The sequence below is a fragment of the Drosophila elegans genome, unplaced genomic scaffold (assembly GCF_018152505.1).
Source record: "Drosophila elegans isolate 14027-0461.03 unplaced genomic scaffold, ASM1815250v1 contig_476, whole genome shotgun sequence".
Classification (NCBI taxonomy): domain Eukaryota; kingdom Metazoa; phylum Arthropoda; class Insecta; order Diptera; family Drosophilidae; genus Drosophila; species Drosophila elegans.
The window spans coordinates 15,936,918-15,952,961 of NW_024545863.1; the positions used below are offsets into that span (position 1 = coordinate 15,936,918).

The 16,044-nt window shown below is 39.4% G+C and overlaps 1 protein-coding gene across 9 annotated transcripts; it reads right to left on the minus strand.

Moving 5' to 3' along the window:
- Positions 1 to 25: 25 nt before the first annotated feature.
- On the minus strand, positions 26 to 15,730 carry LOC108150596 (C-terminal-binding protein). 9 transcript variants are annotated; one of them, XM_041709415.1, is made up of 8 exons: positions 15,621 to 15,730; positions 6,859 to 7,358; positions 6,470 to 6,775; positions 5,572 to 5,832; positions 5,026 to 5,166; positions 4,702 to 4,924; positions 1,314 to 1,561; positions 26 to 985 (listed from the first exon to the last, which is right to left on the minus strand). In XM_041709415.1, exons 2-8 carry the CDS (start codon positions 7,051 to 7,053, stop codon positions 902 to 904), a joined length of 1,458 nt encoding a protein of 485 aa, XP_041565349.1. In that variant the 5' UTR covers positions 7,054 to 7,358; positions 15,621 to 15,730; the 3' UTR covers positions 26 to 901. The 9 variants fall into 9 exon arrangements, with proteins under 9 accessions (XP_041565349.1, XP_041565351.1, XP_041565353.1 ...); XM_041709417.1 differs by lacking the exon at positions 15,621 to 15,730 and adding an exon at positions 15,252 to 15,501 and having other exon boundaries at positions 1,329 to 1,561; XM_041709419.1 differs by lacking the exon at positions 15,621 to 15,730 and adding an exon at positions 15,252 to 15,500 and having other exon boundaries at positions 1,314 to 1,537.
- Between the last annotated feature and the right edge of the window lie 314 nt (positions 15,731 to 16,044).

A 16,044-nucleotide genomic window follows, 5' to 3' on the forward strand; every position in this document is an offset into this window, starting at 1 on the left:
TGTCAATTCAATTCAAATACAGGTGTTTCTCGCTTTTCTGTTCTGTTTTGTTTTTCTTTTATTATGTACTTTAAACGTATCTTAGCACTAAACGTCTCTCTTGTGTGTTGCTTTTGTTTTGTTTTTTGTTTTTATTTTATTTTTTTTTATTTTGTATGCCATAATTGTGTTCGTTTCTCGTAATTAAAATTTTCCAACATTTGCGTTTGTTTTTGCGCTTATATGTAGTAACATATTTTCACTTACAATTTGCTGCAATACAAATAAAAATCTTAAATTGTAACTGTAAAATTCTAAATAGTTACAAATTAAAGTCTAAATATGTAGTAAATTTTGAGGCGTGTTGTGTGTGTGGGGATCATCTCAATCATACTCCTCATCGATCGAATTGCTGCTCCTCGTTTTCCTGCGTTCTTTATTATGTGTTGTGTTTTTTGTTTTGTTTTGTTTTGTTGTTTGTTTTGGGGGATTGGTAATGCAAATATGTATTGTATTTTAAATTAAAACATAGAAACTTGGAAATATTCAAATCAAGCGCTGGCACAGACGCGCAATGAATCTGTTTTGCAATCGGAACAAAAGAACAAAACGGCACGATTAGGGGACTCCACATAGATGACTACTACTCCTCGGGGGTTGGATTGGGTTGGGTTGTTCTTCTTTTCTTTTCAATTCTTTTATTTTAATCCTTAGGGACTGGATTCCGCCTGTTGCTCCTCCTTGGTTGTTGGTTTTCCTTTACTTAAAATCTTCAGGGGACTGCTCGTTCCTCCTCCTCCTCTGCCGCCTTCTTCTTTTGGCCAGTTGTGTGTGTGCTGGACTCCATTGCGCCACTGCCCGTTGTCATCAACTCCAGCTCCAGCTCCAGCCCTCCGGCTTCAGCCACTTGGACAGCAGATGCCTACGGCGCCTCCGTTGACTCGGCCTTCACCTCCGTTTTTATGCTCGATGACAGATGATTATTAGGGTCGGGCGCACTCAGGGGCTAAAAGCAAGAGGTTCAAGGATTAGCAAACGCATCGTCTCCAGCGAGCTCGATGAGCAAATAGCCCTAGCCTAGCCAACACTCAACTACGACTAGACTAACTAGCAAACTAGCAACTAGCAACAAACACGGACTAGAGCTGGGAGAACCACGCACACGATTACCACAACAGAGGAGTGTCTTGTCTCTGATGAATCAATCTTGGCAAACATTGGCTAAATGGCAAACATTGGCAAACTTGGGCAAACTTTGGCAAACAACACACACAAACACAAGACAACAAGAGTTTTTTTTTTTTTTTTTTTTTTTTTTGGAATGGGCTACCTACCGATTGGCTACTCACAATTCCAAGTGGCAATCCGCCGACCTGGGGCGACAAGTGCGGCGGTACCGGCGACGGCAGGAGGGCGGCGGCGGCTGCCGCAGCGGCCACAGCTGCAGCGGCAGCTTGAGCGACTGTCGTCGGACCGCCTCCTACGGTGCTGCCCAGGTTGGTTGTACTGTGTGGACCATCGTGCGGCGTGGTGCTGTGTGCCCGGTGATGCAGTGCGCCTGTATAATAGCCGCCATTTAATCCTGGATTGTATTTCGATTTGGTTGGTATTGATTGGTATTTGGTATTTTGGTAGTTGAAAGTTAGGTAAAGATTATGAAATGTTGCTGTTTGGTTGGTTGGTTGGTTGGTATTATGTTTTATCGGGTTCTGAGGTTCTGAGTTCTGGGATTTCTGAGTGCGGGTAGTAAAAACGTTGCCGAGTCTGTGTATTCTGATTCTGGGACTATATTTATGAGAGAAGTAGTCTTGGTTTGTTTTTTGGATTTGATTTTTCTTTTTTGAATGATGCAATGAATTACGAGGAGGAACCGGCGAATCTCTGGTGGACCTTCCGCTCCTTAGGACTAGATACAAATTGACTAGGGCTAGCGGACACAGCGTTTCCATTCATTACTGACTTTCGCCGGGGCGTGGCGTTACTTTAATCTTAATGTGCTCTGCTTCTGCTTCTGCTCAGCTGCTTGCTCTCAACATGATGCCATCATCCCAGGACAAGCAAATACAATTTGGCAGGGGAAATAACATTTCAAACAGTCTTGCAAACACTGCCACACATTGAAAAGGAGGACAACAATTTAACAGTTTCCAATTTGGCAAGTTAAAAACATTAATGGGTTCATTAAAGATTTTGTTTTATTTGTTTTTATCTTTTGTTTTTGTTTTTTTTTTTCTGGAAAGGTTTTCTTGGTTTTCAAATCAACTTCTCCGACTTAACTTTCTGTTTTGTTTTGTTTTGTTTCGTTTTTGTTGCTTCATATCGTCAATTGTTACGCTTTTAATTTTATTTAGCTTTCACAGTTATTAAAAATATCCTTTTATACATTACAAAATAACAGTATTTTATTCTTTTGTCTCATTACTCATTACTTTTACGTTTACGTTTACTTTTACTTTTACGCTTATGCTTATTTATGTTTTACTTTGCTCATTTGTTGTTGCAGCTTGCTATATAGGATCGCGTGTGTGCGTGGGTGTGTGTTTGATGTGTGAGTATACTGCTCTGTATCTGTATCTGTGTCTATGTTGTGTGTGTGTGTGTATGCGTGTATGCTTTGTGCTTGTAAATGTTTGAAATATTACAAAAAATGTTTGTTCTTACAAACCAATAAAAGTTACAAAATAAAAAACAAAAAAAAAAAACGAGGAAAAGTCTGGGAAAAGGGGAATTTGGATTGTGGATTAAGAGGAATCGAATTGAATTCTGTTATTTCGCCTGTTCTTGAGCTTTTTCGAATAGTGTTTAGATTAGATAGTTAGATAAATAAAAAGGAGGGAAGAAGGAAGAATCCATCCAAACATTGGTGGCGACTGCTTGAAGCTTTTTTCGTTTTTAAACTTAAATTGCAAAATTGTACAAAATGATAGTCTTACAATTGTTGCGCTCTTCCGTTTACATGTAAATATATATTCTCGTTAAATAAAATTACAATTTACACGCTAACAATGTTTAATGTGCCGTTCGCTGACGATCGACGATCATATCCTTGTTATCATCGTCGTTCAGCTGCCTTTATCGTTAAGGTAAATCTAGGTTTTAATATTACATGTATTATCTTTTTTTATGTTTTGTTTCTTTTTAGCATTTTGTTGCTGTTGTTGTTTGCTGGGTTGCTTTAATATAATTTCTGTTATATTTTAAATGTACATAGACTATGCATTAATTTAATTGTAGTTTTCTTCTTTCTATTTATAGATGTGGTTGAATCTAACGCGCCGAGTGGTCATCTATTTAATATATATAGTTGTTTAGTTATTTACTTCCTTGCTGTTTGTTTGTTGTAGCCAATTGAAATACAAGAATGTACGTAAGGCGAAAATAAACTTGAATGATGAGATCATTTTGTAGTATAGAGCAGAGCTTGAGCAACAGAAAATGAATTTCAGTTAAAACACTATGTCCTCTGGGATGTTGCTTGTTCTTTAATCTAATTCGAACCATTTAACAATTGAAAGTCAGCAATGAATGGCGCAAAATAAGGTAACCAATGTTTTATTCTTAAGCTTACAAAATGTGTTGACGTGGGGGAGTTACTCGTATTGGAATCATTTGCTTGGTTTTGTTTCCGTAATAATATTAATTTGTAAATACATTGAATACATGGCTAAATACACTGAACATAATTACTTTACAAACTCTCCGCTGATTGTTTCTAGTTTCTGTTAAAGTTAAAGCCGGACTCGTGTGAGGGGTTTTGGGAGGGATGAAGGGAGGTCGCGAAACATCAACAACAATAATCCATCATATTGTTTACTTTCACCTTGTTTTCATGTGTAAATTAACTTGAAACTTATTCATTTCTATGTATATTATGTCACTATATATGCACGTAATTGTTGTAGACTAAAGTGAGGACAGTTGGCCACATTTAAACGCTGAATTTTGAATTTAAGAACCAAAGACGTTCTTATCTAAATCGAACTTCAGGCAATGGATTTATCAAAGCGAAGGAGTATGGAAAGTCGGTGAAAGCTCTCTAAACATACTTTAGAGGTTTTCAAAAGCGTTTTTTTTTTTTTTTTTGTATGTAGGTATGGCCAAAACAATGCATATACATACACAGATACATATTGAATAAACGTAACTTTTGGCCAACATCGGCTGCGTTCTAATCCTCCTTTTATCGACGCCAAACATTCTGATCTTGGTGCAGCGCTTAGCCACTACATATATATATTTGAATATATATATATATATATAGATCTATATATTTATATAGCTTAAACTGTGTAACTTATATATCAACTCTTATAGCGTGTGTTCTTGAATCTTGCTTCAAATGTTATATACTCTCTCTGGCGCGCTCCACTCCCGTCGTCTATATATATATATACTTTCGAATGAGTCAGAGAAAGAATAGAAGTATGTTTGGATGCTTGCTACATCTGTGTGCTTGTGCGTGTGCTTGTGTGGGTGTGGTATGGTATGTTGTGTTGTGTTGTGAGTGTGTGTAAAGTATGGGTGTTTAAACGATTTCTGGTATTGTATTTTTGCTTGGATTTTGTTGGTTGATTTCTTATGTTTTTGTTTGTTTTTTTTTTTTTTTCTGTTTGTTTCGTTTTTTTTTTTTTTTTTTTGTTTTGTTTTACTTGTAATAACGCTCCCTCGCTCGCCTGTCTCTGTCTCTCTACTTTTCTTGATTTGATATCATTTGTAGTTTACCTTCGGGATAAACAGCCGCCGCCACGCCCCCAGCGGTAGCGGCAGGCGGCGTGCGCATGAAGTACTCCTTGTTGACGCAGTTCCTCAGCACGTCTGGAATATTGCCGACGATCGCCCGCCGGATCTCGGTGGCTGCCATTTCGCGCAGCTCCGTGGCGGACGCGTCGCTGAAGAAGGCGGCGTGCGGTGTGCAAATCAGATTGGGGGCATCCTTCAGTGCGCCCTGAAAGCCAAAGGACAAGCGGTTAGTCGTGATCACATTCCACATCGGTGCGGCGCCAACTCAGATTGCGTAAAATGTCTCGTTTTACAACAATCTCTTACTTGAAATACATTGTAAGGTTCGTTTTCGTGCACGTCCAGGGCGGCAGCTCTTATCCTTCCCTGCTTCAGCGCCAACGCCAAAGTCTCGTCATCGACCAGACCGCCGCGGGCGGTGTTCACCAGAAATGCACCAGGTCGCATCTGCAGCAATACGATTCGATTAGTCGATTAGTCAACGGAAATGTTTGTCAATTGGGTCACAGAAATATCCAGAGATTTAAAATCAAACTTTCTGAATGCTTACGTTCTAAGCCAATCAAAATGCATATAAAAATGTATATTTTATAACAAAGTTACTCTAACTAATCTGATTGAAATCATAAAAGGAAAGCAAAAATCTATTTTATTTATATTTTTTCGACATAATCAAGTTAAAATGGTTAATGGGTTTATAAAATAATCAACAAATAATCAACAAAAGCAAATTGACTTTGCACAGCTGTATCGTTTATTACTTTTTCTGATAGCTGTTAATCAGGCAACAGTTTTTTTTTTTTAATCTCCAGAAGATTCTGTGTTTTGCATAAACATTATTCTCGTACTCACCTGTTTAATTGTGAATTCATTGATTAAATGATGGTTGTGCTCATTGAGCGTGCAATGCAGTGAGACGCAGTCGGACTGGAAAAGCAGGTCCTGCAGCGTGTAGACGCGTGTGAGGCCCAGCGACTTGTCGATGCCGTCGGGCAGGTAGGGATCGTAGAAGATGACGTTGAAGCCGAACGCCTTTGCCCGCAGTGCCACGGCGCTGCCGATGCGTCCGAGTCCCACCAGACCCAAGGTGTCGCCGCGGATGCGTGCACAGCCCTGTGGAGCGAATATGAACAGATGGTGTTCCAGTTAGATGCATCCAAAGTGTATAGTATATATCGATTAAATGCTAATTCTGCTTATATGCACATTTTCTGCGACCCATACTCTTTGTGTGTTTACTAAATGGAGAGCTTGCCTATATGCAAATACTATTTTTGAACACAATTTGCATTTTGAATTGAATGATCTAATTTGAATTCGGTTATAAGGCGACATTTAAAACCAATATTGTTGACATATAATTAGGTCTATTAAATTTTAATTTTGACGGAAAATATTACATTCTGTCAAGAATTAAAATAATAATGAATGAATATCGGAATTATATAGCAGAATGATATATAATCAGATTTATTAGATTAATTACAGAAATTTAAGACTTCTATCAAACTAATTTTATATGTCATAGTGACATTGTTATATCGATCAAATTCACAATCTTATTTTCTTTAAAATTTGAATTGAAATATAAGTTTACATTGACTAAAAATGTAAGCAGCAAACATAATATCAAATAATTGCCAAGTGCTTTATTGGTAACTAAGAAATGTCAGTAAAATTATATTTATTATTTATGCAATCAGCCCACAACTGTTCCACCTTCCAAATGTACTTATTTCGACCAACTTACATGTGCTGCCTCCCGCACTTGCTCGGGTCCGGTGAACTTTTTGCCCTCGCGCACCATATTCGCCAGCCAGTACGTCCGCCGGTAGAGGTTGAGGATCAGGCACATCGTCGTGTCCGCGACCTCCTCGACTCCGTAGCCGGGAACGTTGCACACGGCGATGCCCAGTTCGCCCGCCGCCTTCACGTCAATGTTGTCTGTGCCGCTGCCGATGCGCACGATAATGCGTAAAGCTTTGAACTTCTCAAGATCCTCCTTTGTCAAGATGATGGTGTGCCACATGAGAGCTCCAACTGCCTCGTTGAGGACCTTTTTTTTTTTTTTTTTTTTGGGTAAAAGAAAACAAAAATGTGAGTGATAATCAAGCAAGGGATAATAGCAGCAGCACTCACCTTCTCGTGTATTTCGGAGGTGCTCTGTGCATCGCAGAAGGCCACCGTGGCCACATCCTTCAGGATGGGCATCTCGATGGAGCAGTCGCGTCCATCGAGCAGGGCCACCAGTGGGCGTGCTTGCAGCGGCCCGTTGGCAAAGCTGCCCTTGACATCGATGCGCGAACGCTTCGGCATCATCAGATTTTTGTCCATTTCGCTGTTTCTGTGTATCTGTGTGCTGCTGCTGTCCTCTGCTCGTCGTCGTCGTCGTCGCAATAAAACTTCTTGCCTTTTCCGGCTGTGGTTCCTTTTGATTCTCTTTCAGTGGTTACCGTGTAAGGGGGCGCTGGGCGCAGGCTGGTGAGGAATTCCTTTATCCCTGGTTTGCTCCTTTTTCGGGCTGGCTAACTGGCCAACCGCTTTCAGTGGCTCTAATTAAATCAATGAAAAAAACCTTTTCAAGACTACGATGCAAACGCTGCAATCATTTTTGGCGCTTCATATTGAAATCGAGAATCCTGCAATGAAAGCAACAATAACAAATAACACATAAATTAAATGGAAAACATGAAATGCGATGTAGAAACAAAAAGCAAAAAAAACAAAAAAAAAAAATATAACAGCCCATGTCAGCAAAATGCGACTGATGACAAGTTTCGTTCGGATTTCGCCAACATCAGCGATAAAGCTACGTTATGCTGCCTTCTTGTTCCCTTACCCGCCTTATTGAGTGGTTTAAGCGTAAAGGGGTGGGGATTGGGATTGGGAGTGGGATTTTGGGGGAGGTGTCATCATTGCAGAAACATAGAAATTCAACGCTGTTCACATGCGACCATCGAAATCGACTGGAGCGGAATGGCCTGTCTGGTGTGTGCCCTTTTCCCCCGACTTCTTCGATTGTGTGATAGCATGAAAGGGCGTTTCTTGTTGGCCAGCTGGCTGAAATACACCTCGTCACCAAGTCCGAAGGCCCCCCAGATTTCCCCTTGCGCTCAACTTATCGGACGGTTGATTAGGCAGAAGAATGGAGCTCTGCACGGGAACCCAGAAGAGCAAGGTACTGTACCCACACATCTGGTTGGTCACCAAGTTGATACGGATTACGTGTAGTAGCCAGCCGTATCTTATCACTCCGACACTTCTTGGTTATCTGACGTGAGACGGCGTGGAGGCGACGGATGGTGGTGATGGGATTCCAGCTCGGCGTGATGGCAATGTGACCGACATGTATGATGGTCTCGAGCCAAGTGTTAACTTCTGTATGATGGTTGAATGTACGTGAATTTTGAGCTTTTATCGAAGTTAGCATGTGCGAAAGAGTACATTCCTTTACTAAGTTCGTCGGCAAATGACTTCATTTCGGTGTTAAATTTAAAAAAGGTACACTTGTTACTCTCAATAAACGTAGTTGAATAAACTACTTTTATTTGGATAGGCACCTATCTCCACATTTAGAAATATTTCGGTTTTGACTCACACCAATCACAATCGCAGTTAAAGCACTAATGACAACCTTTTCAGATAAGCCGAAGCATTAGGCATATTTCCCCAACATGTTTTTCCTTATCGTCGCTACCAATTTGAATGACAATCGGATTTATAGTAGGGCAAAGCAGCTGAGTGGCTATCAATAAAACGATAATTATTGGCGATCACATGAAAATACTTAAAACGACAGTTATAATCCAAACTCAAATACAAAAAATATATATCGCATGAATTGCTGACTGGGGCGCTCGGCTAACATTTTGTTATATATGAGCAGCGGAGGAGATTCACTTCGCAGCGCTGATAAGAGCCGCAAATCGGAACAATAACAAACACTTTGACAGTGCAGACATATATACATAAATATATATATATATGTATATATAGACATAATGGTAAGTATATACTATATGCGTGTATCTGCGGTGATAAGCCGTCAATGACTGCCTCTATGGCTGTAGGCTATGTTTAGACACACATCTATCTGCCCCGGCCCGAGTTCCCCCCGCTCCCTCCTCCATCAGTCACTTCCCATCAGCCATGTGTCACGTATTGTGCAAAAGTATGAAATACGTTTAAATGCGGCAACGACGAGACTACAATAATAATAGCAAAAAAAAAAAAAGAAAGAAGGAAAAAACTTGCACAGATACTGCGGGGGGAATAACGCTCGAGCGAACGCTCGCAAAATCGCAAGCCAAAATACAGAAATACAAAAATACAAAAATAAGCAACGCAATTATGACATCGGGCAATGGAAAAAAAATATCCCAGCACAATCACATCACCGCCGCCCCACTTCAGACCCCTCTCTCTACTCCACATGCCGTTTTCACATATATAGAGTATATTTATCAAGTGAATAGCCAAAGTCAAGTGGGCGCAACGCTTTGTTAATTTTCAAGCAATTTCTCTATGCCCAGAATTTGTGGCTCTGTGGCTGTGGATTTTTGATTCGCATTTGTTTACTCGGAAATATTTTGAAGAGGCTGTCTGCATGGATAACCGGCTCAAATTGGATGATTCATTGCACTTATTGGAAATTCACTTCAATATGTTAATCCATCCACTTTATTGGAGGCACGAGCTTTCTCTCCAGTCCGTTTTGTGATAATAATATGGAAGAGTTCTAGAACGTACACTTCTGATATTACCATTATAATATAAACCGGCTTTATCTGAACTAAACTGATGTTGTTTATTGAAACATGCTTTTTACTGATTAAAGTTTTGGGGATTATTTGTGTATTTTATATAAGAACTGACGTGGTTCCCGAAAACATGATATCATTTTAAGCAAAAACTAAGATATCATTATTTAATTTGTAATTTTACGCCTAACCAAACCCGCATGCATTCTTGCACAACTTTGCTAAGGAAAGACAAACAGTTTCGCGGCACAGTCGAAATGGAAAATGTCAGTTGAGAGTCTTTAAAGCGCGCCAAAAACCAGTTTCACTTCAGCTTGCTTTTTTTTCGTGTTTTACTTTTTGGTTTAATGCCTGAAGTTGCCACAGGATGTGGCATTCGCTGGGTGCGAGCGCCCACGCCTGTGGGAGAGTCACTTTTCACCCGACTCGCTTTCGCGAATCCACCGAATCGACCGAGAAAACCTGTTGATGCCCGCGGGCAATGAATAGGAACAAATATCAAATCACAGCATATGTATAATGCAGCGAGCAGAAAATCACATCCAGCGAGGCACTATAAATCACAGCTAGCGCCGGAGTGTACAGAAAGTCGTGGCCGCGTATCTAACAGATACATTCTGAGTGTGACGCGCTGCTACCTGAGTCCGAATCCGAATCCGAATCCGATTCCCATTCTCATTCTCATTCCCATTCCGATTCTTATTCCGTACAAGCCGACAAGCCGCCGGCTGTCTAACAAAGTAGCCGGCCACATTTGGCGCCAGAACAGCCAGTTTAGCTGGCTTATTTATTGCTATTCCTATTTATTTAATTTAATTAACGCATTTCTATCTCCTTGGATTTTAAGGTAAATTAGTGAAACCAACTGCTTATTTAACAACTGTTCAATAGAAAATGTGTTAAAGCTATGTACACATCCTTTATTAAATCTTTCTTTAAATTCTGTACAACTCAGGTTTTTTTTTTTTAAATTTCTTAATGAACTTATTTAAACTATAAATCTTAATAGTCGCTGTTTTCTATATATTAGCAAAGGTTTTTCAATATTTAGTGTCCTAATGATTCTAAAATACCTGTTCCTTAGTTAGTGAACACTTTCTGCGAACCGGATGTGCAAATAAATTAAATTGAGCATTAAGTCTTTTTCCGATCGATATGAAATTTGGTATGTGAATAGAATTAAGAGAAATAAAATCTCCTTTAGATCAAAAAACATAAAATCTTTAACATAAGGTACTGAAATGCAAGACCAAATCAACTGGCAATTATATTCACTGGAGATTGTACAACAGTAGCTGAGCCAGCAGCACTGACGGACCAAAACAGCAGTAACTCCGGCAACGATGACGATGGCCGCGTACATATCTTTTTATGGACAGGGGACAGCAGCAGCAGGCGGCACAGCAACAAACCAAACCACACCAAACCAAGCCAAAGCGAAAAACCGGTTTATCAACATGAAACGAGGCAGCAGACGATAACAGAGCGGCGGCAAAAGAGGAAAGTCAGCGCTAAAGAGCCTCGGGCAAACTCAATGGCTGGCCTTTTTCACTCGATTTTATTTTCATTTCTTTGCTGCCTTATTTTGTTCCCTCTTTCTTTCTTTCTGTCTTTCTTTCTTTTTTTTTTTGCCACAATTTCAGGCAGGAAAAGCCATGTTCGCTTAAATTGTTTGTTGGCTTAATGTTTGTGCGTATGTGTGTGTTTGTGTGTGTGGGTCTGCTTAAAACACGTTTAAATAAGTCATGCGCATTTGTGGGCAACAAATTTTAAAGCCCAGAGATGCTGGGGGGGAAAATCGAGGAAATTCAAGGGGTAGGAAATCGGCAACTGCAACAGAAAATTCAAAGTGCAACTACTGCTCATGCGTCGTTATTGCGGCTGCCTGGGATTTTTCAACTTTAAGTCGGTGCGGTGCTCGTAACTTGTTTTTTGCCTGAATTAACTGCTGTCGCTGTCGTGACGTTGCGTTCCCGCGCATTTCCTCCCGCCCCCGCAGCTTCCCCCACTTCTGGTTTCCATTTCTGCTTTCCGTTTCATGCATATGCATTAAAGCCGGCTTTCAAGATGACGCCAAAAGTCTCGTGGTTAACAGAAATTAAAAAGACTACTGCCCATTGAGACTCTGGCACTGGTAGGTCGATATTAATGCCACAAATATTGTTGCTCTCGTGATTGGCATTTAAAAATGCCGGCGAAAGTTGGGAGAATTTGATTCGTGGCCTTACATCATAAATTATTTGCAAACAATATTTGCATTTGACATTAATAGGTAATTGGCAATAACTACTGCAAAATTTAGAAAACTAAATTCCCAAAATTACTGAAAACAGAAACTAATTTTGGTATTAAACAGAAACCATACAACTGCTAAAATAGCAGCAATAAACATTTTTCTTGTGTTGCTTTAATTAATATATCAAAATTTTTGGTTTTTTGATTGCTTTCAGAAATTATAGTTTGGGATTTTATGGTTAAACAAAACTCAAACGGTATACACACAATTAATTATAAGATACAAGCTAAAAATAAAATACTTTTTTAGAATTCTTTCGATAAAACGTTTAAAAACTAAAGATCCAGACACTTGGTCAAGTTAAATTCCGAAACGATAATTGCCGGTGATATTTACTTGCACTGCCATAAAAACTGCAGATGAAGCGAATTACGTTGGACCTTCAGCAATAATTTAACCGTCGATATTTACTGTACTAGCAAAAGAAACCACTTAAACTGTTTGGCTGACATTGGCCAATGTTTTTATTTGTCTGTATTTGTCATTCTGCGTTGCTTTCTCATTGTTTTCCCTCGCGTTTTTCTCGTTTTTCCCTCATGTTTTTTTTTTTTATAATATTGATTGGTGGTGCGCGGTCTGCGAATGACGCAAATTGAAAAACTGCAAGCCAGCATAGCGAGTGACCAGAAGTGGGAAAAAATCAAATGAAATACAACTTATATATGTATATTGCCCTCGCACGCTTACGAATTGCTGATGTTGCGTTGTGGCTGCTCTTGCTATTATTATTGCTATATCTGTTGTTTTAGACGGATTTTGGCTGAGCCATCTGAAAATGTGTGTATGGACGTTTTCTGTTTTTATTTGGCATACGCTTTCAGCAGAGTATAATTATTTGGTGATATGTTTCTTGCTATGATCTATAGTTAGCAAAACTACATTTCTTGAGTAAATTCTCATGCTGGAAGGGTTCTTTAGCTGTAAACTCAGATGAACTTAAATTTTGTACTTGTTTTACTAAAAACTACTTATTTTTCAAAACAATAAGCCAATGTAAAAATAGTATTAATAAATCCAAAACAAGAAGATTGTAAAAGTTAATATAGGTTTATTGTGAGCATTTTCTGAATTATTATACTATTGAACTATATCTGCAAGGGTGTAAAAACTTCTGCTTGCTGAATTTAGTTACTTTCTCGTTGTATTTATTTTTCAGATCGATAGAGATAGAGGAAAATAGTAAAACAAAAAAAAAAGCACACATGGCTGCCATTGTGTTTTTGCTCGAATTTTAGTTTCTCAGACATATATTTAAATTTAAACGTTTTGCTGCTATTTCTGTGGCTGCTTTCGCTTTGTTTCCCCGCGCGCACCCCAAAGTGTGAAATTCTTTGGGCAGGTGTGCATTTTTTCACGCGCGCAGTCGGCAACAAACACAAAACAACAAACATCGCAAAAATAGAGAGCATCAAAGTGATAAGGGTGCGGAAACGGGGGAGGGGAGGGGAGGGGTTGGGTTGGTGTGCCTGGCATTGACAATAAATAACCGTTAGAGTGGGAGTGGGAGTGGGCACCCGAAACGCAATCAAATTTATTATTGCCCAAAAAAGGGCAGTGACAGTAAATGTTGTTGCGCCAAAAAATAAAACGAGTAACAAATTCAGCAATGTGTACAGTTATCGATGGCGATGGACTACATAGAATTCCATGGCAATGCAAATATTCAAGTGGATACCATAAAAGGGGTCTTTGCAATATATTTCCATATTTCTATCTATTCTATAGCCGTTGTTTGCCATATAGGGGTGGGGGGTATAAAGTATTCTTGCATGGATCTCGAAATTGAATTTCCAATGGCAGCCAAACCAATTTGTTTAGCCAACAGCTTAGATTGTTTACATTTCTAGGAAATGGTCACTTTTCAGAAAAGGGATAACACTCATTAATGATTATTTTTATAATCTTAATTCGTTTCTATTCAACAACCATTTAAATTGCATGAGTAGAGGCTTTAACAAATTCTTGTTTTTTGTTGATAATTGAGCTTTGTTCATCTATGTTAAGCCTTAAAATTACAACATTTCGATTGAATTATAGTTTAATGCAAGTAAATTAAACTAATAAATCAATATTAGAAATATTAAACATTTTCTTTTAAATTGAAAACTTTATAAAATGTGGTTTCACTTTGAGTCAAATGTAATTATTTAAAAGGCACCCTCAGTATTTATTACTTCGCTGATTTGGGGGATATTCTGCATTTAGTTCTTTAAAAATGTAATTTCAACATCTCCTGTAAGTCTTAAATTATTTTCTTAACCCAAAAGTGCGCAAAAGTTTCAGAGAAAAACAAAATAAATAAAAGTCTCTATAATTTGAACTCTTTATGTTGCAGAAGTTTGTCTGTATTTCCGTTTGGGCAAAAACAAAAACACCATTTGTAATCCTCTCCGAAGTTTTGAGCACTGCAGAGCAACACCAACAACATTCCCGTTGCAAATACGAGTGGGTGGGGAAAGGATGGAGGGGGGAGCGGGAGCCCAGAGTTGCTTGTCTGTCTGCCTCTCATGAGCCAGTGTGTGTGTTTGTGTGTGTGTCGCTGGGTGTACACGTGTGTGTATGTGTGATGGGTACAGGCACGTCGAACAGTGAAAGGGCGAACAAAAAGAGAGAGATAGAGAAGAAGAAGCAACGACAAAAACACGACAAGCGCAAAAATTGTATTAAAACTAGAAACAAGCCTCAATTTGAATGGACATTCGCAACTTAATCAAACTTTTTCACATGGCATTTTGTGTATTTAAATCCGCATAAACACACACAAACACAATGCAATTTCAACGGCAGCTGACTAATCAATATGCGGTCAAAAAAACATATTATACTTTAAATCTCCGTTTTGCTCGGAAAAAACTCCAAACGATAAGCAGAACTTTCACCCTTTAAAGGCTTTTAATCCGCCCGAAAGAACGAACTCCCGGTCGAAATGTGTCAACATGAGGCTTTAGTTGGTTTTCAAACTCGTTGGTTTTCGCTTCTCCTTCTCTTTCTCCCTTGCCCTCCTACTCCCCTCTCTGACAAACTAAATGTGGCGGCGGCAAAACAACAACGATGAGACAGCATGTTGCAGTGGCGTGGGACAAAAGGGGCTGGTGCGGAAAAGGGGGTTGCAAGAAGGGGGGCGTTGCGCAGTGAACCTTGCGTGTGTATTGTCACTAGGCGGGCGCAAAAAAAAAACACAAACGCATATTTAAGAGAGAGAATGTGTATCTGTGGCTGTGTGTGGGGAAATTATTGCACAATTTTATTTATGTTTTGCATAGAATATGGCAGGCGTTGCTCACTCGCTCGCACACTCACTCACACGCACTCAACTTTGCATTAAACCGCAACAATACTTGGCCAAGTGTGCGTGCACCCACACAATCAAATACACACACGCAACACACCTATACATTTAAAAGTAGTTCCGCTTTAAAATTCATCAGAATTCTGCACGTTTAAATTTTTCTTGTACACGTTTATCGCACACTCACACACACAAGCGCACACTCGTTGCAAATGGAAATAGTAATTGTAATCCGTGAAAATTTGCCGCTGCCGTGGATTTTAGTATATTATTAAATTGCTGAAACGCAATCAGCGGCGCACAATTTGATTTTCTTTTCTCTCGTTTTTGCCTTTTCTCTCGCTTATTCGCCTATTCCTTTGTGGCGGCGGCGACGGCGGCGTCGGTTTTTTCTCTTTTTTTGCGAGTTCACAATTGGACAAATTTCACGTGCCAAAACCGGGGCCACACACAATTTTCGGGGCCAAACACTTGGCGGTGGATCTCACACACCGTCGCCTACCACTTTTCACTAATTTTGTGCACTTTTCGGACAGTTTTTACACAAATAATTTACCAGCAACGCGTCCAAATTCCACTCGCAGCTTTCAAAATGGCGGAATACGAACACGGCGGATTTTAGGTTTTAGTACAGCAATGACGCTATGCGAACAGAGTGACCACAGCGCGACGGTGCGAAAATACCAAGATACCAGTGGTGATGTGCGATAGTCGAAACGGGTTTCCCGGTTCGGATCGATTTTTTTCGCGTTTGGACCCCGATTTTATCTTGAATTTTAAATTCCATTTCAAACAGTTTAAAATCGTTACAGCAATGAAATTTTTAGTTTGGTATGCTAAACAGCTGTTGGAAAAAAACATCGAAAATCGGAATAAAGTCTTTTGTTTTGTCTTTCGCTTTCTTATTATTGATTCATTTCAGTCGAAATACATTCAAAATTGTCGTATTATCAAAATTGCTTCATTAATGCTCAATTTGT

Bases quoted from the DNA above. Each gene is read 5' to 3' on its own strand.
- LOC108150596 (XM_041709415.1), bottom strand. From the start codon at position 7,053: ATGGACAAAAATCTGATGATGCCGAAGCGTTCGCGCATCGATGTCAAG. The intron at 5,167-5,571 runs GTGAGTACGAGA...GTATTGCTGCAG, and splicing joins ATGAATTCACAATTAAACAG to ATGCGACCTGGTGCATTTCT. The intron at 986-1,313 runs GTAGGTAGCCCA...TCTTGCTTTTAG, and splicing joins GAATTGTGAGTAGCCAATCG to CCCCTGAGTGCGCCCGACCC.